Source organism: Ammospiza nelsoni, chromosome 20, assembly GCF_027579445.1.
Source record: "Ammospiza nelsoni isolate bAmmNel1 chromosome 20, bAmmNel1.pri, whole genome shotgun sequence".
Lineage (NCBI taxonomy): Eukaryota > Metazoa > Chordata > Aves > Passeriformes > Passerellidae > Ammospiza > Ammospiza nelsoni.
In genome coordinates, this window is record NC_080652.1 from 2,597,982 (window position 1) to 2,615,712 (window position 17,731).

Here is a 17,731-nt window from a genome sequence, read left to right on the forward strand (position 1 = left end):
GACAGGATTTTCCTTGCTTTTGTTCTAAAACGAGATGCTTGCTGCCTAAAAATGCCTGCGATCCTCGCAGTGAGAGCTTTGCCTCCTTGACAAGAGGATGGGAAGAGGAAGGTTGGCCGGATCAGGATGAATCCTGCACCTTTTTCCCCCCCCCCCCCTTTTTTTTTTTTTTTTTTTTTTTTTTTTTTTTTTTTTTTTGCTAATGACACTTCCTTATGCTTACATTTCATTAAAGCTCTGAAATGGCTGAAGATCAGCCCGTACTGAGCATGCTCCGGGGTGGAGGCTGCACCCATGGAGTGAGATGGATTTGTGGCTGGAGGAGGGATAGGCCTGGAGTCAGGAGCAGGAGGGACCCGCAGCCAGGATGGAGGTAGGGCAAATCCATGGGTTCCTTGCCGTGGCCCTGGGCTGGGGCAGCCTGGAGAGCGGCTGGAGTGCAAACTGTTGGAATTGATTCAAAAGCAGCGCAGTTAAACCACTGACACGAGATGGCTTCAAACGCTTCCTGCGGATCCGCGGGGAGGGGTTTGCAGTGCTGACCTTTGCTGGCCGCCGTGGAGAAGGGACCTGTGCAATGTCAGGGTGGTGACATGAGGTGACAGCAGGCAGGGGCTGCAGCCAGGGCTGAGCCTTCATAGTGGCAGGCACGTGATTGCGTCTCATCTCATCGTGGGCTCGGGTGTTAATTGTTATTAATGGGGAACCTCGCAGGGCTCAGACCTGCTCCAGATCCCTCTGGGATTGTGGGAGGGTGGAAGAATGTTAAACTCCAACTCCCCTCTTTCAGACTTATTTTGCATTCCAGTGATGGCAAACAAACCTTGCCACCTCAGGTCCTCCAAAGTGGCATGGAGAGGAGGGAATATGCACGTTTATTCCTTTGGCTGAGAGATTTTTCTGTGCTTCTTGCAGGGGTTTAATGTGTTGGTGAGTGGGTTTGGGGGAAGGCAGTGTGAGTTGTGCTCGTTTGGGCTCTTGGATTTCACCCCTGGTTGCCAGCTTTTTACAAGGAATGTGTAAGCACCAGCAGGTATGTGCTGCATGAGCCGATTGACTCCAGTTGTTGTACAAGCACGCTGCGTGGTGAGGTGCCAATAAAACATTTACATTGGCTCTGGATGTTTGTGTTAGAGAGGTGTAGGGGAGCTCTGGGTTGGTGTGGAGCAAGGGGACATCAGCTCTCTCTGACCTGTCCCCTCACACATGGGGGGACCCACCTGAGTTCTGGACTGGCTGTAGGTACAGGTAAGGTGAGGGGTTTGCTCTGTCAGCCCTGGGAATCCTTGGGTGGTACAGGGTTATTGTGTTTGACTTTCTGAGCAGAAATCTCTGTGATCACAGCTCTGTGCTGTAAGGTAGATCAGCTCTTCCTTCAGGGCACCTCTGGCCATTTTTCACAGCACAGTTCAGGGGGTGACTGGCATAGATTTGATTTTATTGCTGTGTCCCAGGTGATGGGCATTCTGCATGATGAGTCACTTCATTACCTAAAGTAATTTGCCTGTTTATTGCCTGGTTCCATCTTTCTTGTGAACCCAACTCTTCCTCGGTGCTTCCTGGGCCTGTTTTGCTACATCAGCCCGGTGCTGAGCTGGTGACCAGCTTGCTTACTGGGCTGGCTTTTATGTTCCCTGCATAAAATCCTGCTGGAGCCCAGCTTGCTGGCCAGGCAGAACTTCTCCTACTCTTTAATGGTCACTGGCTTGTTTATGGCTGGATGAATGCACAAAGAGAAGCATTTCTGTAAAACAAACAGCATTGTGATTGTACAGCCAGAGGGAAAAGGGGTTGATTTTCTTTGGCTCAGATGGGGGCTGCCTTTATGGCTTTGCAGAATTCACCCCCGTGGCTTTTCCTCCTTGTGTGATTCTGGCAGTGGAGGTGATCTCAGCCCCAAGTTTTCATGTAGGGCCTGGTTCCCTTGATGAGGAAATTTGAGTTAATCAGTTTCAGCTGCTGGAAACCCACTGGTGTGCTCGTTCCTATTGTGCTGTGGGAAGGTGTAAGGTAGCCTTAAAGACCCACTGCCACCTTATGGCAGTTGCTGAGAAGCAGCGTCTGTGGAGCCAATTCCGTACACACATCATGCTCGCTCTATTTCTCCGCTCCTCTTAACCAGGGATATTTGCATGGAGGCAGGAGCTTTGTTTTTCCAGAGTTCATCTGCTCCTTCTGTTCCTTGCAGAAATTTGCTCAAGTCAGCAGGATGGCTGGGAGAGCCGTCAACAGGCGCTGTTCCACAGGAGCTTGTGATCAGGGGAAAAACACAAAGGCTTCGTGGAGCACTGATTCTCCTCCAGTGAAGAGCTTGCTTATTTTCATGTCAGTGCCTTAATCCTTAAAAAAAATAGGTGTGAGGTCAAAGAACAGGGCCACGCTGAACACGTGAGGCTTGCTGGCAGGAGCTCCAGCTCTCGTTGCAGCAGGAGGAGGATGGAATGTGCACAGCCATTTTCCCAGCCTGCTGCTGGCAGGGCACTGCAGGATGGCTTTGCACTGACAAATGGGGCCACCGTCCCCAAATAAACCAATAAAACATTGCTCTGTGGAGCAGTGAGTGTGCTGGAAGCCTACTAGCTCTGCTGGGGGTAGAGAATGCTGGATTTAGGATCCTTCTCCAGCAAGGCTGTGTTTGTAGTGTAGGAGCTCTTGATATGCCATAGCTGAGTGAAGGGGAGAAATGGTGGATTTAGAGCTCCAAAATAGAAGGAGTTGTGGTTACTGTAAGTTAAAGCTGAAGGAATTTATATAATTGGGAGCTGTTAGGAATACAGTATGTTCTAAATTACAGCTGTCTGGCCAATATGCTGCTAAATAAAGTTCTAGGATTGCCCTGTAAATGAAATATTCAATGCATATTCTTATCAAAACAGCACCATCTCCCAGAGAGCTCACATCTCAATTGCTGTCCAAGAGGATATTTTTTCTTTTCCTTTTTTTTTTTTCCTTTTTAGCATTTATGATTTACTCAATGCAGCATCCCAGGGAACATTTATTGTTTCCTATTAAATAAAAACAGTTTTCAGCTCTGCTGGGGAAAAGGGGGAAGGAAGGGAGATGGCTTGAAAGCTTTAGGGACATAAACCAGGTTTTGAAAGATGGGGAAAGCTGTGTTTCCAAAAGGTGCATTAATGACTGCCTGTTCTTTCAAAGCTGTTACCTGAGCCTGGAGGTGGACATTGGAGGGTGCTGGGGATGGATACCCAGGGTATCCTGGGACATTCTGATTAATAAATGTTGTATATAACTGTTAAAGAGCAGAAGGAATGTTTGAATAGCTTGTGGTGGAGCTGGAGAATGGTTTATAGTGGTGCAGAAAAAATCAGGATCCCAGCAGAAATGCTCATCTCATACCCAAAGAACCTTCAGCTTTTGGGATTGCTTCTGAGGAGGCTGAAAGGGAGCAGCAGATTTGATCAGCTGGAGGGTCTGCAAGAAGAGGAGCCTGATGGAAGAAAGGAAATAAGGAAAACCCTCTGTATTTTGCAGAGCTAAATATTGTTCTTCCTATAAAAAGAAAAACCTCCCTTTGCCTCCCACTTGGGCTTCCCCTGCAAGGGAGCTGTGAAAATACTGGACTTAATGGTGTCATTAAGCAAGAGCCCTGAGGAGCCTGGTGTCCTTTGTGAAGGAAGGTGTTTGTGCTGCTCCCTTCTCCTGAAAATGTGGGATTTCTGAAAGGGGTGTTTGAGCCTTCAATCAGAGAAGGGAGGCTGGAGAGCCGTGGAGTGAAAATACCCTGTAATCTGTGGGCCCTGGCAGGAATGTTTGCAAAGGGGTGTGTTGGCTGTGGTGGGAAGGCTGCTGGAGGGTATTTGGGTTAAATAGAGGGCAGAGCTTCTCGGGGCTTGGGCCTGTTCTCATCCTGCATCATCAGCAAAACCTCTCCCACAGCCAGGCTGCAAAGAGCCTGCGACTGCTGGTGTGCAGCACCCTGCCAAGGGGGACAGGGGGGTCCCGGGCAGGAGACACCTCTCCCATTCCAGTGCCTGTGCCCTGGAAGCTTCCTGCTCCTTTTGGATGGCAGAAATGTCAGGTTTCACTGAGTGACACCCAGGCATCCCCTGTGGCAGAGATGCTGCTACGATCGATCGATGCTTTACTCAAGTTGGTTGTTGAAGCATCTGCAGTGCCCTGATGAGCTCTGCTTTCTCCTTTTTGTTTCTAAACAGTGTTTAGTGCTTTCAAGGGTGGCCATGAGATGTGAAAAGCATCTCTGGTAGCATCTGCTCTCCGTGTATATTTAACCTCAGCAGTGAAAACATGTCTGGTGTGGAGATGCAGTGAGGAGGCTGAGGCTGTGCCGCCTTATTTTATCTCAGAAAGGGAATGTTGACTGTGCTGGATCATTGACACTGCCTTTGTTAATATCTTCGTTTCTATTTCTGGGCTTTTAATGAAAGCTTGGTAATTTCATGCTGCAAGGAAGGGCAGCACATCAACTGTTTTAAAGCCATCTTTGGTTTGAAGTACAGTAATCTTTTGATGCGGTGGATAATGCAACTTCTGTCTGTATAGCTGGGGTTTGTTGCTTTTGTTTGGGGATTTTTGAATTTGTCTTTAAATGAGTTACCTCTACACCTCTCAGCTAGTGAGAGAAAGGCCAGGAAAATCTCATTTTGAGTATATTAAAACTTAAGATTCACATCAAATGAAACCCGGTGGGTGAAAGAGCGATCCTTTCTTTATGCTGTCACCTCAAATACTCCTTGCCTGTGAATTTCAATCATCTCAATTTAGCCTTGTGTGTTTTAACTGTTTAGTAGTGAAACTTCTCCAGAGTGTGGAGAGGAAAACAACATCCTCATAGCCAAGGGAGATCCATAGCAGCTCTTTGCTGCTTAAATTACTGCAGCTCTGCAAACGTGCCTGGCCACGGTGGTGAAAGAGCTGCTGGGCCTGGAGGAAACGTGGCTTGTGGATGTTCCCAGCCTGGCAGAGCTAGCCATGGCTGCTGTGCTGCGCTGGGGCCTGGACTGGCCTGTGCTGGGGCAGAGCAAACACCATCCCCAGGCTCCTCCAGAGCTCCCCACGGATTTGGATGGCTTGTTCCTCCCTCCAGTGCAGGCTGCTCCTGCCCTCCCCAGCTCACTGTCACACATTTCACTCCGCTCATCTTCACTGTAGTTTCTACTCTTAAGGAGAACTCTCTCTTAAGGAGGACTCTCTCTGGTGCTCTCCTCCTCTGCTAAGCTGTTTTTCCTTTGGCCAGGAGCACTCGGGTGGTGCCACGGGGCCATGTCAGAGTTTCCTCTTCCTTCTGGCCTCTTCCCGAGGTTGCTGGCTGCCCTCCCCCTGCTCGGGGGGAGGTTCTCCAGCCTGACACCGGCTCCAGCAGCCTCCTGCTCCTGCCTCCCATAAATGCCAGTCTTCCTTGAATCCCTTCCAGCCGAGCTCTGCTTACAGATGTTCCTGCGAGCTGCTCTGGCAGTTTTACTGGGAGCCTGAGCAGATATGAAGGTTGCCAAGAGTTTATGCTTAATTGTGAAGTGGAACAGAGACAAACTACTTTTATTTTGAAGCTAAAATTTTTTCTGTTATCTTGCTGGCTGGGGCCAGCAGTATTGTAGGGTTTGACATAGGCTGAGAGCTCCTGCGCCTCGTAGTGAACTATCCCTTCATTAGGGTGAGGATGAGGATGGATCCACGAGGATGTCCCTTCATTCCATTGCCCCCCTGCTTTTCCATGACTGTGTTTGTGATACTCTTTCACAGTCAGTTGTAGCAGGTCAGGTTATTAATCCTCAAAGTGAAAATGATCTCCCCTTCAGATCAGCAGTTCGGATCTCGAAGACTCTGTCTTGGGCACTGCTCACTGCATCAGTTTAACCCATGTGCCTTCATCCCAGCTCTCAGAGGTCGGGCACTTCGTTAAGCACAACAAAATCAGCCTGAGGACATCCCCAAGCCACTCACATCCCTCCCTGTCCCTCCTGCCTCTCCTTTTCCCACGGGCAAGTGCTACTCTTGAAGGCCACGAGACAGCAGTGTGGTTTAAAAAGCTTTCTCTTTTTTTCAGGCGAGTGATCAGTTTTGAGGCCTGGCGCCCTGTCAGAAAGTTGACAGATGATCTGCATTAGCGGTGCGTCCCCGGGATGCCCGGGATAATCGCGCTCCAATGGACGCCCTGGAGCCGGCAGGTTCTCTGTGAAATGGCTGCAGTGGAGGGAGCAGTGAAATGGGCTCTTCTGGGCATGCTCACTCTGTAGAGGGAGCTTTATCACATGAGCAGAAACTGAATCACTGCTCATGAGGATCTGGAATATGCAACTCTTGGAGTCTTCACCAGAAGAAGACAACAGCTGCCCGCAGGTACCGCAGGGTCCGTCCTCCTCCCGTGCCTGGCGAGGCCCTGGCAGGGCAGCCTGGGGAAGGAGAGGCCTTGGAGAGGACAGGAGAGGAGAGGAGAGGCCGGGGAAGCATGGCCGGGGTTGTTTGTTCATTTCTTTGGATATTTCTGCGCGTGGCTGGCCTGTGCAGGCAGGCTGGCATCACCCATCCTGCTGGGGTGCCCGTCCTGCTGGGGAGCCCGTCCTGCTGGGGTGCCTCATTCTGCCGGGGTGCCTCATTCTGCCAGGGTGCCCATCCTGCTGGGATGGCTGCTCCATCCTGCTGGGGTGCCCATCCTGCTGGGGTGCCCATCCTGCCAGGGTGCCCATCCTGCTGGGGTGCCCATCCTGCTGGGATGGCTGCTCCATGGGCTTCCAGGAGCCTCAGGCACTGCTGGCAAACCTCGGGCTTTGTTCCCTCTTTGGCTCCTGGGGTGGGGAGGCTTGCTTGGGGTTGGTTTTGGTTTTGGATTTGTTTGTGATTTTTAAGTGTGAATTTTCTGGAAAATTCTCCAAGGAGCCTTCCCTGCTTGTAGCTCTAAGAAGAAACAGGCACAAAGCCTGGGGTGCCCGAGCTGCTTGAAGACTGAACTTCTGAAGGGGAGGAGAGGGCCTGTGGCCACATGGCACCTCCTCACTGGGTCTCTTTTGACAGCCTCTGCCTATGGCTCACTTGGGTGGAGGCCAGAGCCAGCAGTATTTCACCAGGAAGAAGAAATCCTTTTTATTTTGGGGCGACTTCCTCCTCTCTCTCTTCTGCTTCTTTTTTTTTTTTTTTTTTCATAGTAGCAATCCAAGGAAACATCTGAGTAAAAGGAAACATCCCTGGTTGATTTCATGGCAGGAGGTCCGTGCCTGCAACATATTATAAAACTCAGCCCCCTGGTTCTGCCCTTGGGATTTTTTTTTTTTCTCTGTGTTTCATGTTACATGCAAGAACTCTGTTGGCTGCCATAGACCTCAGTGAGATTTGGGATGGACACAGAAGGTCCCAGAGCCCTGGAAGGCACAGACACCCCTGCAGAACACTGGCCTGAGCTTGCTGTGCTCTGGGGAGACCCTCAAAGCTGCAATGCAGACCCAATATTGAATTTTCAATCAAGGAGCAAGATGTGAAGATGGCATTGAAAAGATTAGAGAGCTTACACAGGACGATCTGTGATACCCAATCTAAATGTCTATCATGTCTCCACTGGACTATAAATGTGCTCATTGTTCATCATCCAGAAGAAAAGGAAAAGGCATCAGAAGTCACAAGGAGGGAGCAGAGATTTCTCTTTAACAGTGAAGAGCTGAGGCCTTGACTTGCTGTCTGAGCAGCTCCACCCAGGGAGAAAATGGGCTTTGGGCTTGATGAAGGCTGAGGAGACAACCAAAAACCCTCTGAGGTGTGGGAGGTGTGCTCCTGTGGGGTGGTGACCACGGTGACACCGGTGTGGCACCGGCCGAAATGCTCTGTCCCTGCCAGCTGGGCCCTTGGGAAGCGTCTGCAGACACAGAAAAGCCTGACCTACTTTGGAGGGAAGAGAGCTGCCGAGGTCTGGGCTTGGCACTGCTTCTCAGCAAGGGTTAAGAGCCCAAAGGGGGCCTTTGGCTCTTGGTTTTGTTCTGTTTCATGTATTTACCTGACTATGCGGTGCCAGCACGAGGCTCTCGCCCTTGTCCCAGAACATGTTTGGGTGGAAGTAGGCTCTGTGGCACACATGGGGCATATTCCTGCAGCTCAGCCTGTGTGAGACCAGCCCTAGGCAGGGGGTCTCCCATGAGCTCTCCCATGTGATGCCATCTCCTAAGGAAAGAGGATTGCATGCACCTCGTGCAATGGCAGTGAGTTCTTTTATTCAGGTAAACAAGGAGCTCTAAAGAACTTCACTCTCCTGGCCAGCTGGTTTGGGGGAGGGCTGGCTTGGTTCCTGCTGCTCCTCTTTGTTTTCCTTTTGCTGCTTTTCCCTGAAGTTTTCCCTTCTTGCCTTCCTGCTCCTGGAGCTGAGAGTGGTCGAGGAATGGCCACAGCAGGAGAGTGACCGTGTGTTGGGGTCAGCCCAAAGGCTCGGGGCACTGATGGCGTGTGCTCCCTGCTTGCCAGCCTTGGAGGACCATATGTTCCTGCAGTGACATGGAATGTCAGTGATTTGGAAACAAATCCCTGAGTTTATAATCCTCAACTCCCATTTTCAGCCAGTTATTTTTTCCGACTCCTCCGAATTCAGAGTTTTGACACCAACCCCTCTTTGCAGACCCTTGTGGCCCCTCATGTTTCCAGTGGGATTTGTCCCTCCTGTGCCCCTGTGAGCTCCTTGGTCTCTTGGGTGGAGGATTCGTGTCTGGCTTTGCCTTAGGGTGCTGTTGGTCCTGGAGGGGGGCAGAGGAGGAGGGCAGCCTGCCAGCATTTACAGTAGTCAGGAAAGCAGCAGGAGAGAAGCACTCAAACTGTACAAGCTAATTGGAAAGCCTCCATTAGAAAAAAGAAAAAGAAAATATAGAAGAGGAGAAAATGTTGAGCAAGCTTTTACAGAATATCCTGGACTCCAACACAACAACTTGCATCCTCCAGACCAGGTGGTTTATTTCTGTTTTTCCTTCAGTCCCCATCAGGAGGGGGAAGAGGCAGTGGGGGTTAAGAAGGTCTGACGTGCAAGTGTCCTCCCTGCAACACTGCCATACTGTGCCTGAGCAGCACAGTGCCTCTTGCAAAGGAAGCTTTTCACAACTTGTCCTTGTTCCAAGGATGAGGAAACCTCCAGCTCTTCTGGCATTTTCTCTCTGTCATAAGTCAGAGCTGCTTTCACCTGTGAAGTATGATCAGCACAGACAGGGAGAGGTCTGGAACGGAACGGGGCTCTGAGCAACCTTGCAAGGCTTTTCAAAGGCTTTTCATGGAGTTCTTGGTGTTAAATGAAGAACATTTCCCCTCCTCCTCTCCTCGTTTTCCTGTGTGCCTGCAAAAATACTCTGGTTTGCATTTAAAGGAGAAAACTGTATGTGCTGGGACTAAGCCAACTTGTTTATTTAAGGGAAATACCATATTCTCTCACAGAGGAAGGCTCGGCAGAGGATGGCAGACTGGGCTGGGGATTATATTTTTAGGTGTCATCGAAGCACAGTTGTGATTCCAAGAAGCTAAAAATCATGGCTGGCATTTTGCATCCAGCCCTGCGAGTTCCTCCTCCCCACAGCCCCCACAGGGGTTAACCTCTCCCTTCAAAGCACGTGGATTTTCACCTAAATCAAGGAGCAAAAAAGGAGCAAAAAGAAACAAAAACCATCAGAAAAAACAACAAACCCATCACCATCACCCCCCAGGCTTCTACTTTGCCATGCTTTCTCCCTTTGCTTGCCCCCAGGGGGATGTTTGTGGCAGGGGCCGGGGCTCTGGGCAGGGACACGGGCCCTGTGTCCCTGTCAAAAGATGGCAGGTCCGTGTGTCCGTAAACAATGCGGTTATGAAATGGCAGCGCGGCCGCGCTGAGCATGCTCGGGAGCTGCCTGTAGGGGGAGGCGAGCCAGAAAGATGATCTAATTCCGTGCAATTCTTGGGATTGAAGGAAAAGACCAGGCTCCACTCTTAATGACAGAGCAGAAAAACCAGGCCCCACGCCGGGGACGAAGCCCGTAGGCCATGGAGGAGAGGGTGTGAGGATCTCCCACCTCCAGGACTTCGGGTGCTGGGCAGCGCTCTGTCGCTTTCTCGCCCTCCAGCAGAGTAAGGCCTTGGTGAGGTTTTGCTGTAGTTATTAGAGGGACAGGCCCGAGGGTGCAAGTTTTATGATTATGATTATTTTCATTATTATTTTGTCTTTTTTTTTCCCCCCTCCTTTCTCCCCGTGCGCTTTCCCGGCTCACAGGCACCGCTGCCTCGCTGCTTGGCCGCTCCATGGCCGGAGGTGACCCAGGTGGAGGTGCTGTGGGCAGCTCAGCCAGGCCCTCGTGGTCCCAGGGGAACCCACGAGGGGTTTTCCCTCCTCTGCTGCCCCATGTGCCCTTTGGCTGGGCACCATGGGCATGGGCAGGGGGACAGGGACCTGCTCCGCTGGCTGCGGGGCTTTGGGGTGGGAGGCAGAGGAGTGTGGAGGCTGAAGAGGTACCTGAGCCCCATTGATGGGGGTGAGCTGCCTCCCAGCTCCCCTGCCCTGGACTGCTGGAATCTGCTTGCTCCAGGCTCCTCTTGGTGCTCTGGTATTGTCCTGGCTCAGCCAGTTCCTGGGGACTGGGTGTTTCTGAAATGGCTGGTTTGCTTTTGTTAGTTAGTGATGAATCTTGGTCTCCATTTTAGGGTTTTCTTCCCCTCCTCCCCTGCCGGGGGCTAGGAGAAGGCAGGCAGCAGCTGGACTCCTTACTACCCTCAGCCTGTGGAAGGAGGGGACGCCTTTGTCTGCTCTGGATTTACATTTGCCTGCACACACAAGTTGCACTGGCTTTAACTCTACTGGGATGCAGCTAGATGGGCCTGGAAGCAGTGAGGAACTGTAAATCGATCTCCCCTTTCCAAGAGGGCACGGGCTCTGCAGACCCCCCTTGCCTGGAGCCTGCACGCCGTCGTGGAATGCCTTGTCTTGGGAGAAGTCACTTTCAGTCCTGTTGTGTTTCATGCACGTGTCTCCGTGTTCCCAGCTCCTGCATGCAGGGACTTGCACCTCTGTCTGTGCTTCCCCCCTTCTCAGGGGGTGTGTGCTGGAATAGGAGAGAGAGGACATGGGGGTTGAGAAGGAAATGTTTCTTTTCTATGGAGAATAGTCTGGATGAAAGGATTTCGGGAGACAAAAGAATCGCAAAGAATTTGATTTGGGAGCAAACTTCAGGCTGAGGGCAGTGCTTGTTGTGAGCTGCAGATAAAATTCCATGTTCACATGATTGCATGAGGCTTATAAGGAAGTGGCCTTAGCCTGAAAAGAAGGAGCTTTGAGACTGGTGACTGCTTTGTAGGCCAGGTATGCTCGTGGTTGTGTTTCCTTCCTTCTGCAGATCAAATGCTTCTGTTGTTTCTAATGACAGGCCCGTGGTCAGCGTCCCCACGAGCCTTGAGCCCAGGCCTTGCCCAAGCACAGTGCTGAGATCTGAAATGAGCAGCCTCCCTGTGCCTACAAAGAAACATTCTCTTTCTACAAACATTCTCTTAATCATTACTTCCTATATAATTAACTACAAAATGTTTGTCTTCTCTTCAAGGCAAAGGTTATCATGAGCAGGCTGGTTTGGGTTGTGTTATTTCAATTTATTTTTTTTTAGGAGAAAGAGGAAAAAAATGACTGAATAAGAATCTGCTGCTGCTGGGGTTGCATCATTTGTTGAGAGATTTGCCTCTGCCTTGCTCCAGCATTGCTGCAGCCCTCATTTCATGGCTGGTGGGATCTTTCCCAGGGGCTGTGTCCTGAGTGGGGTCTGGTGTCCCTTGGAGGGGTTGGTGACCAGCTGGAGGCTGGATCCAGGCAGGATCAGTGCTGTCCATCCCACAGAGGTGTCGGTGCCTGCGCTGCCCCGCATGGGAACGGGCACTTTGAGGGATCTCCTGCTCCCAGCCCTCTTCCAGATGGACCTGCTGTGTGTGCACAGTTCTGCTCACAGCACCGCTGCTGCGAGCCTCGGGTTCCCAGACCGTTGATTTTTAAGACATAAAAAAAAAAAAGAAAAAAAAAAAAAAAAAAGACCCTGGTGAAGGTAGACATCTTGGCACCTCAGCCTGCGCTCCTTGCCGGGCTGCCGGGAGAGCAGGGAGCTGGGCTCATGATGTAACTCTGCTCCCTTGGGCTCGGTAAGCTGCAATATGTTGGAGTTTTGCTGTGCATGTGTTGTCTGTGCCTATAAAACCTGTTTGGACCTTTGCGAAGGGCACCTGGATGGCTGCTGAAAATACCAAGGAGGGGAGGCTGAGAAAGCTCTTTCAGCTTTGTTCTTTTTATTTTCTTTCTTTTCCCTTTTTCTTGGGTTTTTTTTTTTTTTTTTTGATGGGCTTTTTTTATTTTTTTGCTTTTTGGGTTTTTGGTTGATTTTTTTTTTGTTTGTTTGTTTTAAAGGCGCCACTGTAGTTTGTAGTCATCATCTGTTTGGAAATGCTGCAGAGCCTTTCCTTGGCCGGTCTGACCTGTCTTCCATCTCCTCCAAAGACCTCATGGAGGAGAGGAAGCTTGTTTTCTTATAAACAGAGGCAGAGAGGAAAAAACTAAACCAGCAGTAGCTCCTCTACTTGGCTCCTCATGGCTCTTAAAGCCCTTTCAAAGACCCAATCAGTCTTTCTTCAGATGCACTAATTTTTTCTACCCTTTGAAACCTAAAAATTAAGGGCTGGGGGGTGGGGGGCAAGAACGCTTCGTGGCTGGTTGTGTGTGCTCTTTATGGAGGTTCTCCAGCCACGGATGGTTAATAATCAGTCTGGGGTGGGCGAGGGAATGGAGGCAGACGGCTGCGGGAAAGGGGGAAAGGAGGAAAAAAATAAATGGAGCGAGTGAGACTTTTATTGTGAAGCAGCGTGTGCTTGGCAGTTGGCTTTGTTGGGACTGCTGCAAGAGCAGACATTTCTCGGCGGGGAGGGTGGGTATAGGATTTCCCTGCCAATCGGGAGCGGACGGATGGGGCATGGGGAGGGTGAGCAGAAAGGGAAGTTTGCTCTGGATTTAAGGGAGGGGAGGGCAAAAAAACCCCAACACACTCACACACACACACACACACACACACAAAAGCTGGAGGTATTGACACTTGCGGTGAAGTTGGTGCTAAGTTGGCTGGGTGGAGCTGGGTGGGATGGATGGTGCTGGGTGCCCCATGGGTGCCCCATGGGTGCTGGGCGTTGATGGGAGAGCAATGGCCTGGGGGGACGAGGCTTCGAGCGCTTTGCAGGGATTTCCTGTAGCTTCCTTCTGATCCAAATGCTTCAAAATTCACAGTTGGCTTTTTGTTTCATTTTTGTTTTTAATGATTCTTTTATTTTCTACCTTGATGCTGAGTTTTTGGTGGGAAGTTGTAACGATGTCGCCTCTGCTGTCTCTGAGGTAGGAAGGAGAGCCTGGGAGATGCCACCTCAGCCAGCCTTGCCTTGGCACTCAGCTTTTGTACTCTCGAAGGACAAAAGTGATGGTTTCTGTCTTGGAGTTGGGAGTTCTGCTCTGAGAGCTGGGCAGGCAGCTCTGAGCTGCTGGTGACTGCAGCGAGCAGGGAGGGTGGTCAAGGTCTCATTGACCCCAGGGTTCCTGCAGTGGCTTCTCCTCATGGGCGAGCAGCAGCAACGCCTCTGTGGAGGGGAGAGCGTGGGCAGTGTGTGGAGTGAGGTTACTGCGTAGGAAACACAGGAAAAATCATGCTCAGATGGCAAAGAATGGCCCCTGGAAATCCTGGGGCTTCTTGTATGAGTCAGTGGAGGAGCAGGAATATCAAGACCTCTCCTTGTTGCAACAAAGGTTGGGAAAACAAACTGGTCCCTGTTAGGCTGACTGAGGCTCTTTATTTGCTGCTGGTGCCTGTGGCCAGGGCCTGGTGCCCCTGGCTGTGGTGGGAGCCAGGGCTGCCCTCGAGCACTCTGAGCTCTCTGTGCTCAGGTCTTGCTGCAGGATAATCCACGAGAAAAACTGAGGTTATTCCCAGTTTACAAGAGGTCTGACTAGAGGAGAGGTAGGGTTTACAAGCTCATGTTTGCAGCAAGGATATGAATTACTGGCTTAGCAAGTGAATAAATAAAACAGCTGCTCTATGTTCAGAGTTTGGGCTGTGCTTTATGGTCATTTCTCAATGGGAGCTGTTGGCCAGTGTCTGCTGAAAGTAGGTTCTGTGTAAGGCTGGACTGAGCTGAGCTTTCCAGTGCTCACAGCAGCTTTTTGGTGTGTGAGTGGAGATCTGAAGGTACTGTGCTTGGAGCTCAAGGTGCTGGTGCTGAAAGCACTGGGATGTGGCTGGGTTTGTGTCTCATGGTGCTTGGGGCAGGTTGGGGACAGGCAGGGACAGGCAGCCACCCACAGCCTCTGTCCTGTGCTGCAGGAGTCATCCTTGAAGTGCCCTTAGCTCTGGGCCTGGCAGGTGGTGGAGCCTTTCCCAGGAATCTGTCTCCCTCCTTCCCTTGGTGTGTGTCTCTGCCACGGTGGATTTGGGTGCAGGACAGGGCGATCCTGCAGGGATTTGGGGCTGGGTGAGCCCTGCCTGGGGCTGAGGGCTGCTCTGCAGCACCTGCCAGCACAGGGCATTGCTGTGAGTTCCCCAGCCTGGCAGGGTGGCTGGTGACAGCAGCAGAGCCCATCTCCCCTGCCAGCTCTGGACAGTCCCACCCAGCATGGGAGAGCTGCTGGGAGGGCTGGGAGCTGCACACCGGCCTCCAAGCGTGTCTCATCCCCCTCACTTGCTCTAAGGGAGGTGGGCAGGTTGTTTTTCTTTCTTTATCACCCAGTGAGCTTTAAACCCTGTGATTTGCATGGCTGCTGGCACCATCTGCTCCCCGTGCTGGCCTACAACAGTTGGCTTGACCTGGGCTTATTCTCGTGCAGCGCGCGCTGAACCCGGCTCCGACCCCCAGCTCTGCAGGGCACTCCCAGCCCTCTCCTGAAACACAGCTGGGGCAAAGACACCTTCTAGTTCATTTTTTTTAAATACCATCTTCCTTCTGGTTTATTTTGGTAGTAGGTTTTTGGTTTTGTTTTTTTGGTTTTGTTTTTTTTAGGGTTTTTTTTTTGGTTTTGTTTTTTTGGTTCGGTCTTGCTGCTTCAAAGTAGAGAATGGGAAGGTCTGAAGGCTGCAAACCTGAGCTAACAACGTGGTGCCAGGCGTGTGAAAGGCAGAGGAGATGAGCAGGTGTTCCCTTTTTGCATTTTTTTTTAAAGAGGAGGAAAAAGAGAAATTGCTTTCTATAGAATTAAAAATAGAGCTCATTAACTTTAATAAACATGGATGTTATGAATGAGGAGGTAGCTGTAGCTGAGTGATGGTTTGCAATTTTGGATGTTCATTTGAATGAGCTGCAAAAAAACCCAACCAAGCCACCAAAAGCACATGGACTGGAACTGTTGATAAATGAGGTCGTAGTGAGAAGTCTGATAGATCTGAAAGCTTTGGGGGAGTCAGAGTCACCTCCTCGAGATGCCTTTCATGCAGATGGACTCAGCTGGGTTCCCAGGCACGTAGCACTGGGAAAATCTGTCTGGCTGCATTCAAGCCTGAGCTGGGAGGTGCCAGCCCTGGGCACAGCCTGGAGCCCCCGTGCTCCTGGGGGTGTCAGCCTGGGCCAGCCCTGCCGTGTTTTATCTGTGACCTGTGCCTTGGTGGCAGCTTCCTGGCAGCCTTTATTTTGCAGAGGGAGGTTTGGCTGTGCTGTAAACAGGATGTGTCCATGGCTGTCTCTTCTTTTGAATGCACCGTGTGTCTGAGCACTGAGCTCAACCCTGATGTTTCTGTTTTTTCTTCTCCCCCACCACAGCGAGCAGTGCTGAGTAAGGGAGAGCCAAGGAAAGACGGCTGCATGAAGACTGAGCTGCTGAAAGACATCACCAACAACAAAGAGGAAGGTGAGCACTGGCTGAGGGTCAGAGCTGGCTGGTGAGGTGGGCACTGATGGGGACACAACTGGGGCTTGGGGATGTGCTCAGTGCCCCCAGCAGCTCAGCTGTGCTCCCACAAACACAGGCTCCCTTCTCCCGTGCTTGTTCTCAGCAGGGCTCTTCCACTGGACATGCAGATTTGCTTTTCTGTCCATCCCTCACTGCTCCCCTGAAGAAGGAGATCTAATTTTCACTTCTGCATTGGTGTGAAGTGCACAGGAGTTACTTTGAACTTCCTGTGTGTGACTGGTTTGAGCTGAACTCTGATCCCTCCCCACCATGACCTTTTCCTCCCTCTAGGAATGTTGGCTTTCTGTTTTGCTCTGGGTTTCTCTGTTGCTGCAGAGCAGCTCCAATGGCTGCAGGGTGGCTGCAGGGCTCAGACACCCCACACCTCGTGGCTCCTGTGGGGGTTCTGCAGCTCTTACTGTGCAGGATGCAGCACAGGTTCAATTGACAAAGTCTTTTCCTGCAGGGTTGTCTGTGACTTACATGCACACAAATCTAAGGGCTTAATAAATGTGTCAGTGGGATTAGGGAAAAAAAACCCCACCACCCTTTATCTTTCCCCCAACTCCCTCCTTTCTTTCCATTTTTTATTATTCCTGGACTAGTTACTTCTCATAGCTCTTCAGGGATTTGGTGTATTTTTGTTCTCCTTTCCATAATAGAGCATTATAAAAGCACTGAACTGGCCCCATCCAAATCCCTACTCTTATCTAGAAGCAAAATTTTGGACTTAATTCAGTTGTGTGTGAGTACAGCATTGCTTTTTTCTTTCTTTTCTGTCCAGCATAATGTTTTGTCAAGTTGCTCTAGTTAGGAAGTAAAGCTCAGAACAGGCAGAAATACTGAATTCTGTGTCAGGTGCTTGGATATTAACTGGGAGCACAGGAGTCCTGCTGCCAGCAGTGGTGGCACAGGGACCTCTGGTCTGGGCAGAGCAGAGCAGAGACAAAGTCTGAGGTGTCAGGAGGTGCTAATGGGAGGTTGTGCTGCTTTGGGCAAACTCACTTTGATCCCTTGCCTTTCTTAGCTCAGGATTATAAATGTTTTTTGTGTAGCTTTTGGTTGATGTTAAGGTGTCAAGAATCTGTGGAGGTAAAAAATCCAAAAGGAGGATGGGAAGAGACATTTTTGTGCCTCTTGACTGGCTTTGACTTGGAGCAAATGCTGTGTCAGAAGGAAGCTGAGAGCCCTCCCTGTGCAGGGACAGAGAAATTCCAACCACTCCAGTCTCTATTCCCAGGGAGAGGAGGCTCCTAAACGTGAATCTCAGTTCTTCTGGAATGTTCTGCAGTGTCCTTGCCTCCCCAGGCACACCAGGAGTGTCACAGCCCGTGGTGTGTGTGCTGCTGTGCTGGGACAGTGTCCCTGCTGCCCCTGGCTCCCCAGCTGGGATCCTGGGAGCATCATCACCACCAGAACCTTGGTTCACAGCCCAAAAGCCTGTTAATAACAGTGTTTAGTGCTGGCACAGAATGCACATTTTTGACTGTTGCATGAACATGAAATCATTCCAGCAGGCTTGCAGGAATAGTTCCTTTGAGCACAGTTTCCTGCCTTGGGGAATCAGCTGGGATGTGTGGACTGGAAAAGCACCCTGAAGTCTGAGCTTCCTCTCTTCAGGCTGTCTTGAACAGTCATTTCCCTTTAGTGAGGAGGATGATGATGCTGAATATCTTTGTCAGTGGCACAGACTGGCTTGGTTTGGCTGCTGAGGGTGTGTTTGGTGGGAGCCATGGCCTGCAGTGTGTGACTGAAGCTGCTCTGGATCCTGTTCTCTTTGGGAAAAACCCCTGCTAGGTAACCCAACAACATTAACCTGGCATCCAAACTTCCAAAACTTGAAGCTGCAGATCCAAAGGCTGACTAAAGTTCACTGTGAGT

General features: G+C 50.7%; 1 protein-coding gene across 4 annotated transcripts in view; it reads left to right on the forward strand.

Moving 5' to 3' along the window:
• The window catches only part of LOC132082216 (histone-lysine N-methyltransferase EHMT1-like), a 123,513-nt gene that overhangs the window by 41,312 nt on the left and 64,470 nt on the right, over positions 1–17,731 (forward strand). The window contains exons 1-2 of one of the 4 annotated variants that reach the window (XM_059486384.1): positions 297–373; positions 15,721–15,808. In XM_059486384.1, coding sequence (XP_059342367.1) covers positions 368–373; positions 15,721–15,808 — 94 coding nt within the window. In that variant the 5' untranslated portion in view covers positions 297–367. Of the gene's footprint in view, positions 1–296; positions 374–6,125; positions 6,316–15,720; positions 15,809–17,731 lie in introns of those variants that run through there. The other 3 variants (XM_059486381.1, XM_059486382.1, XM_059486383.1) reach the window with 3 other exon arrangements.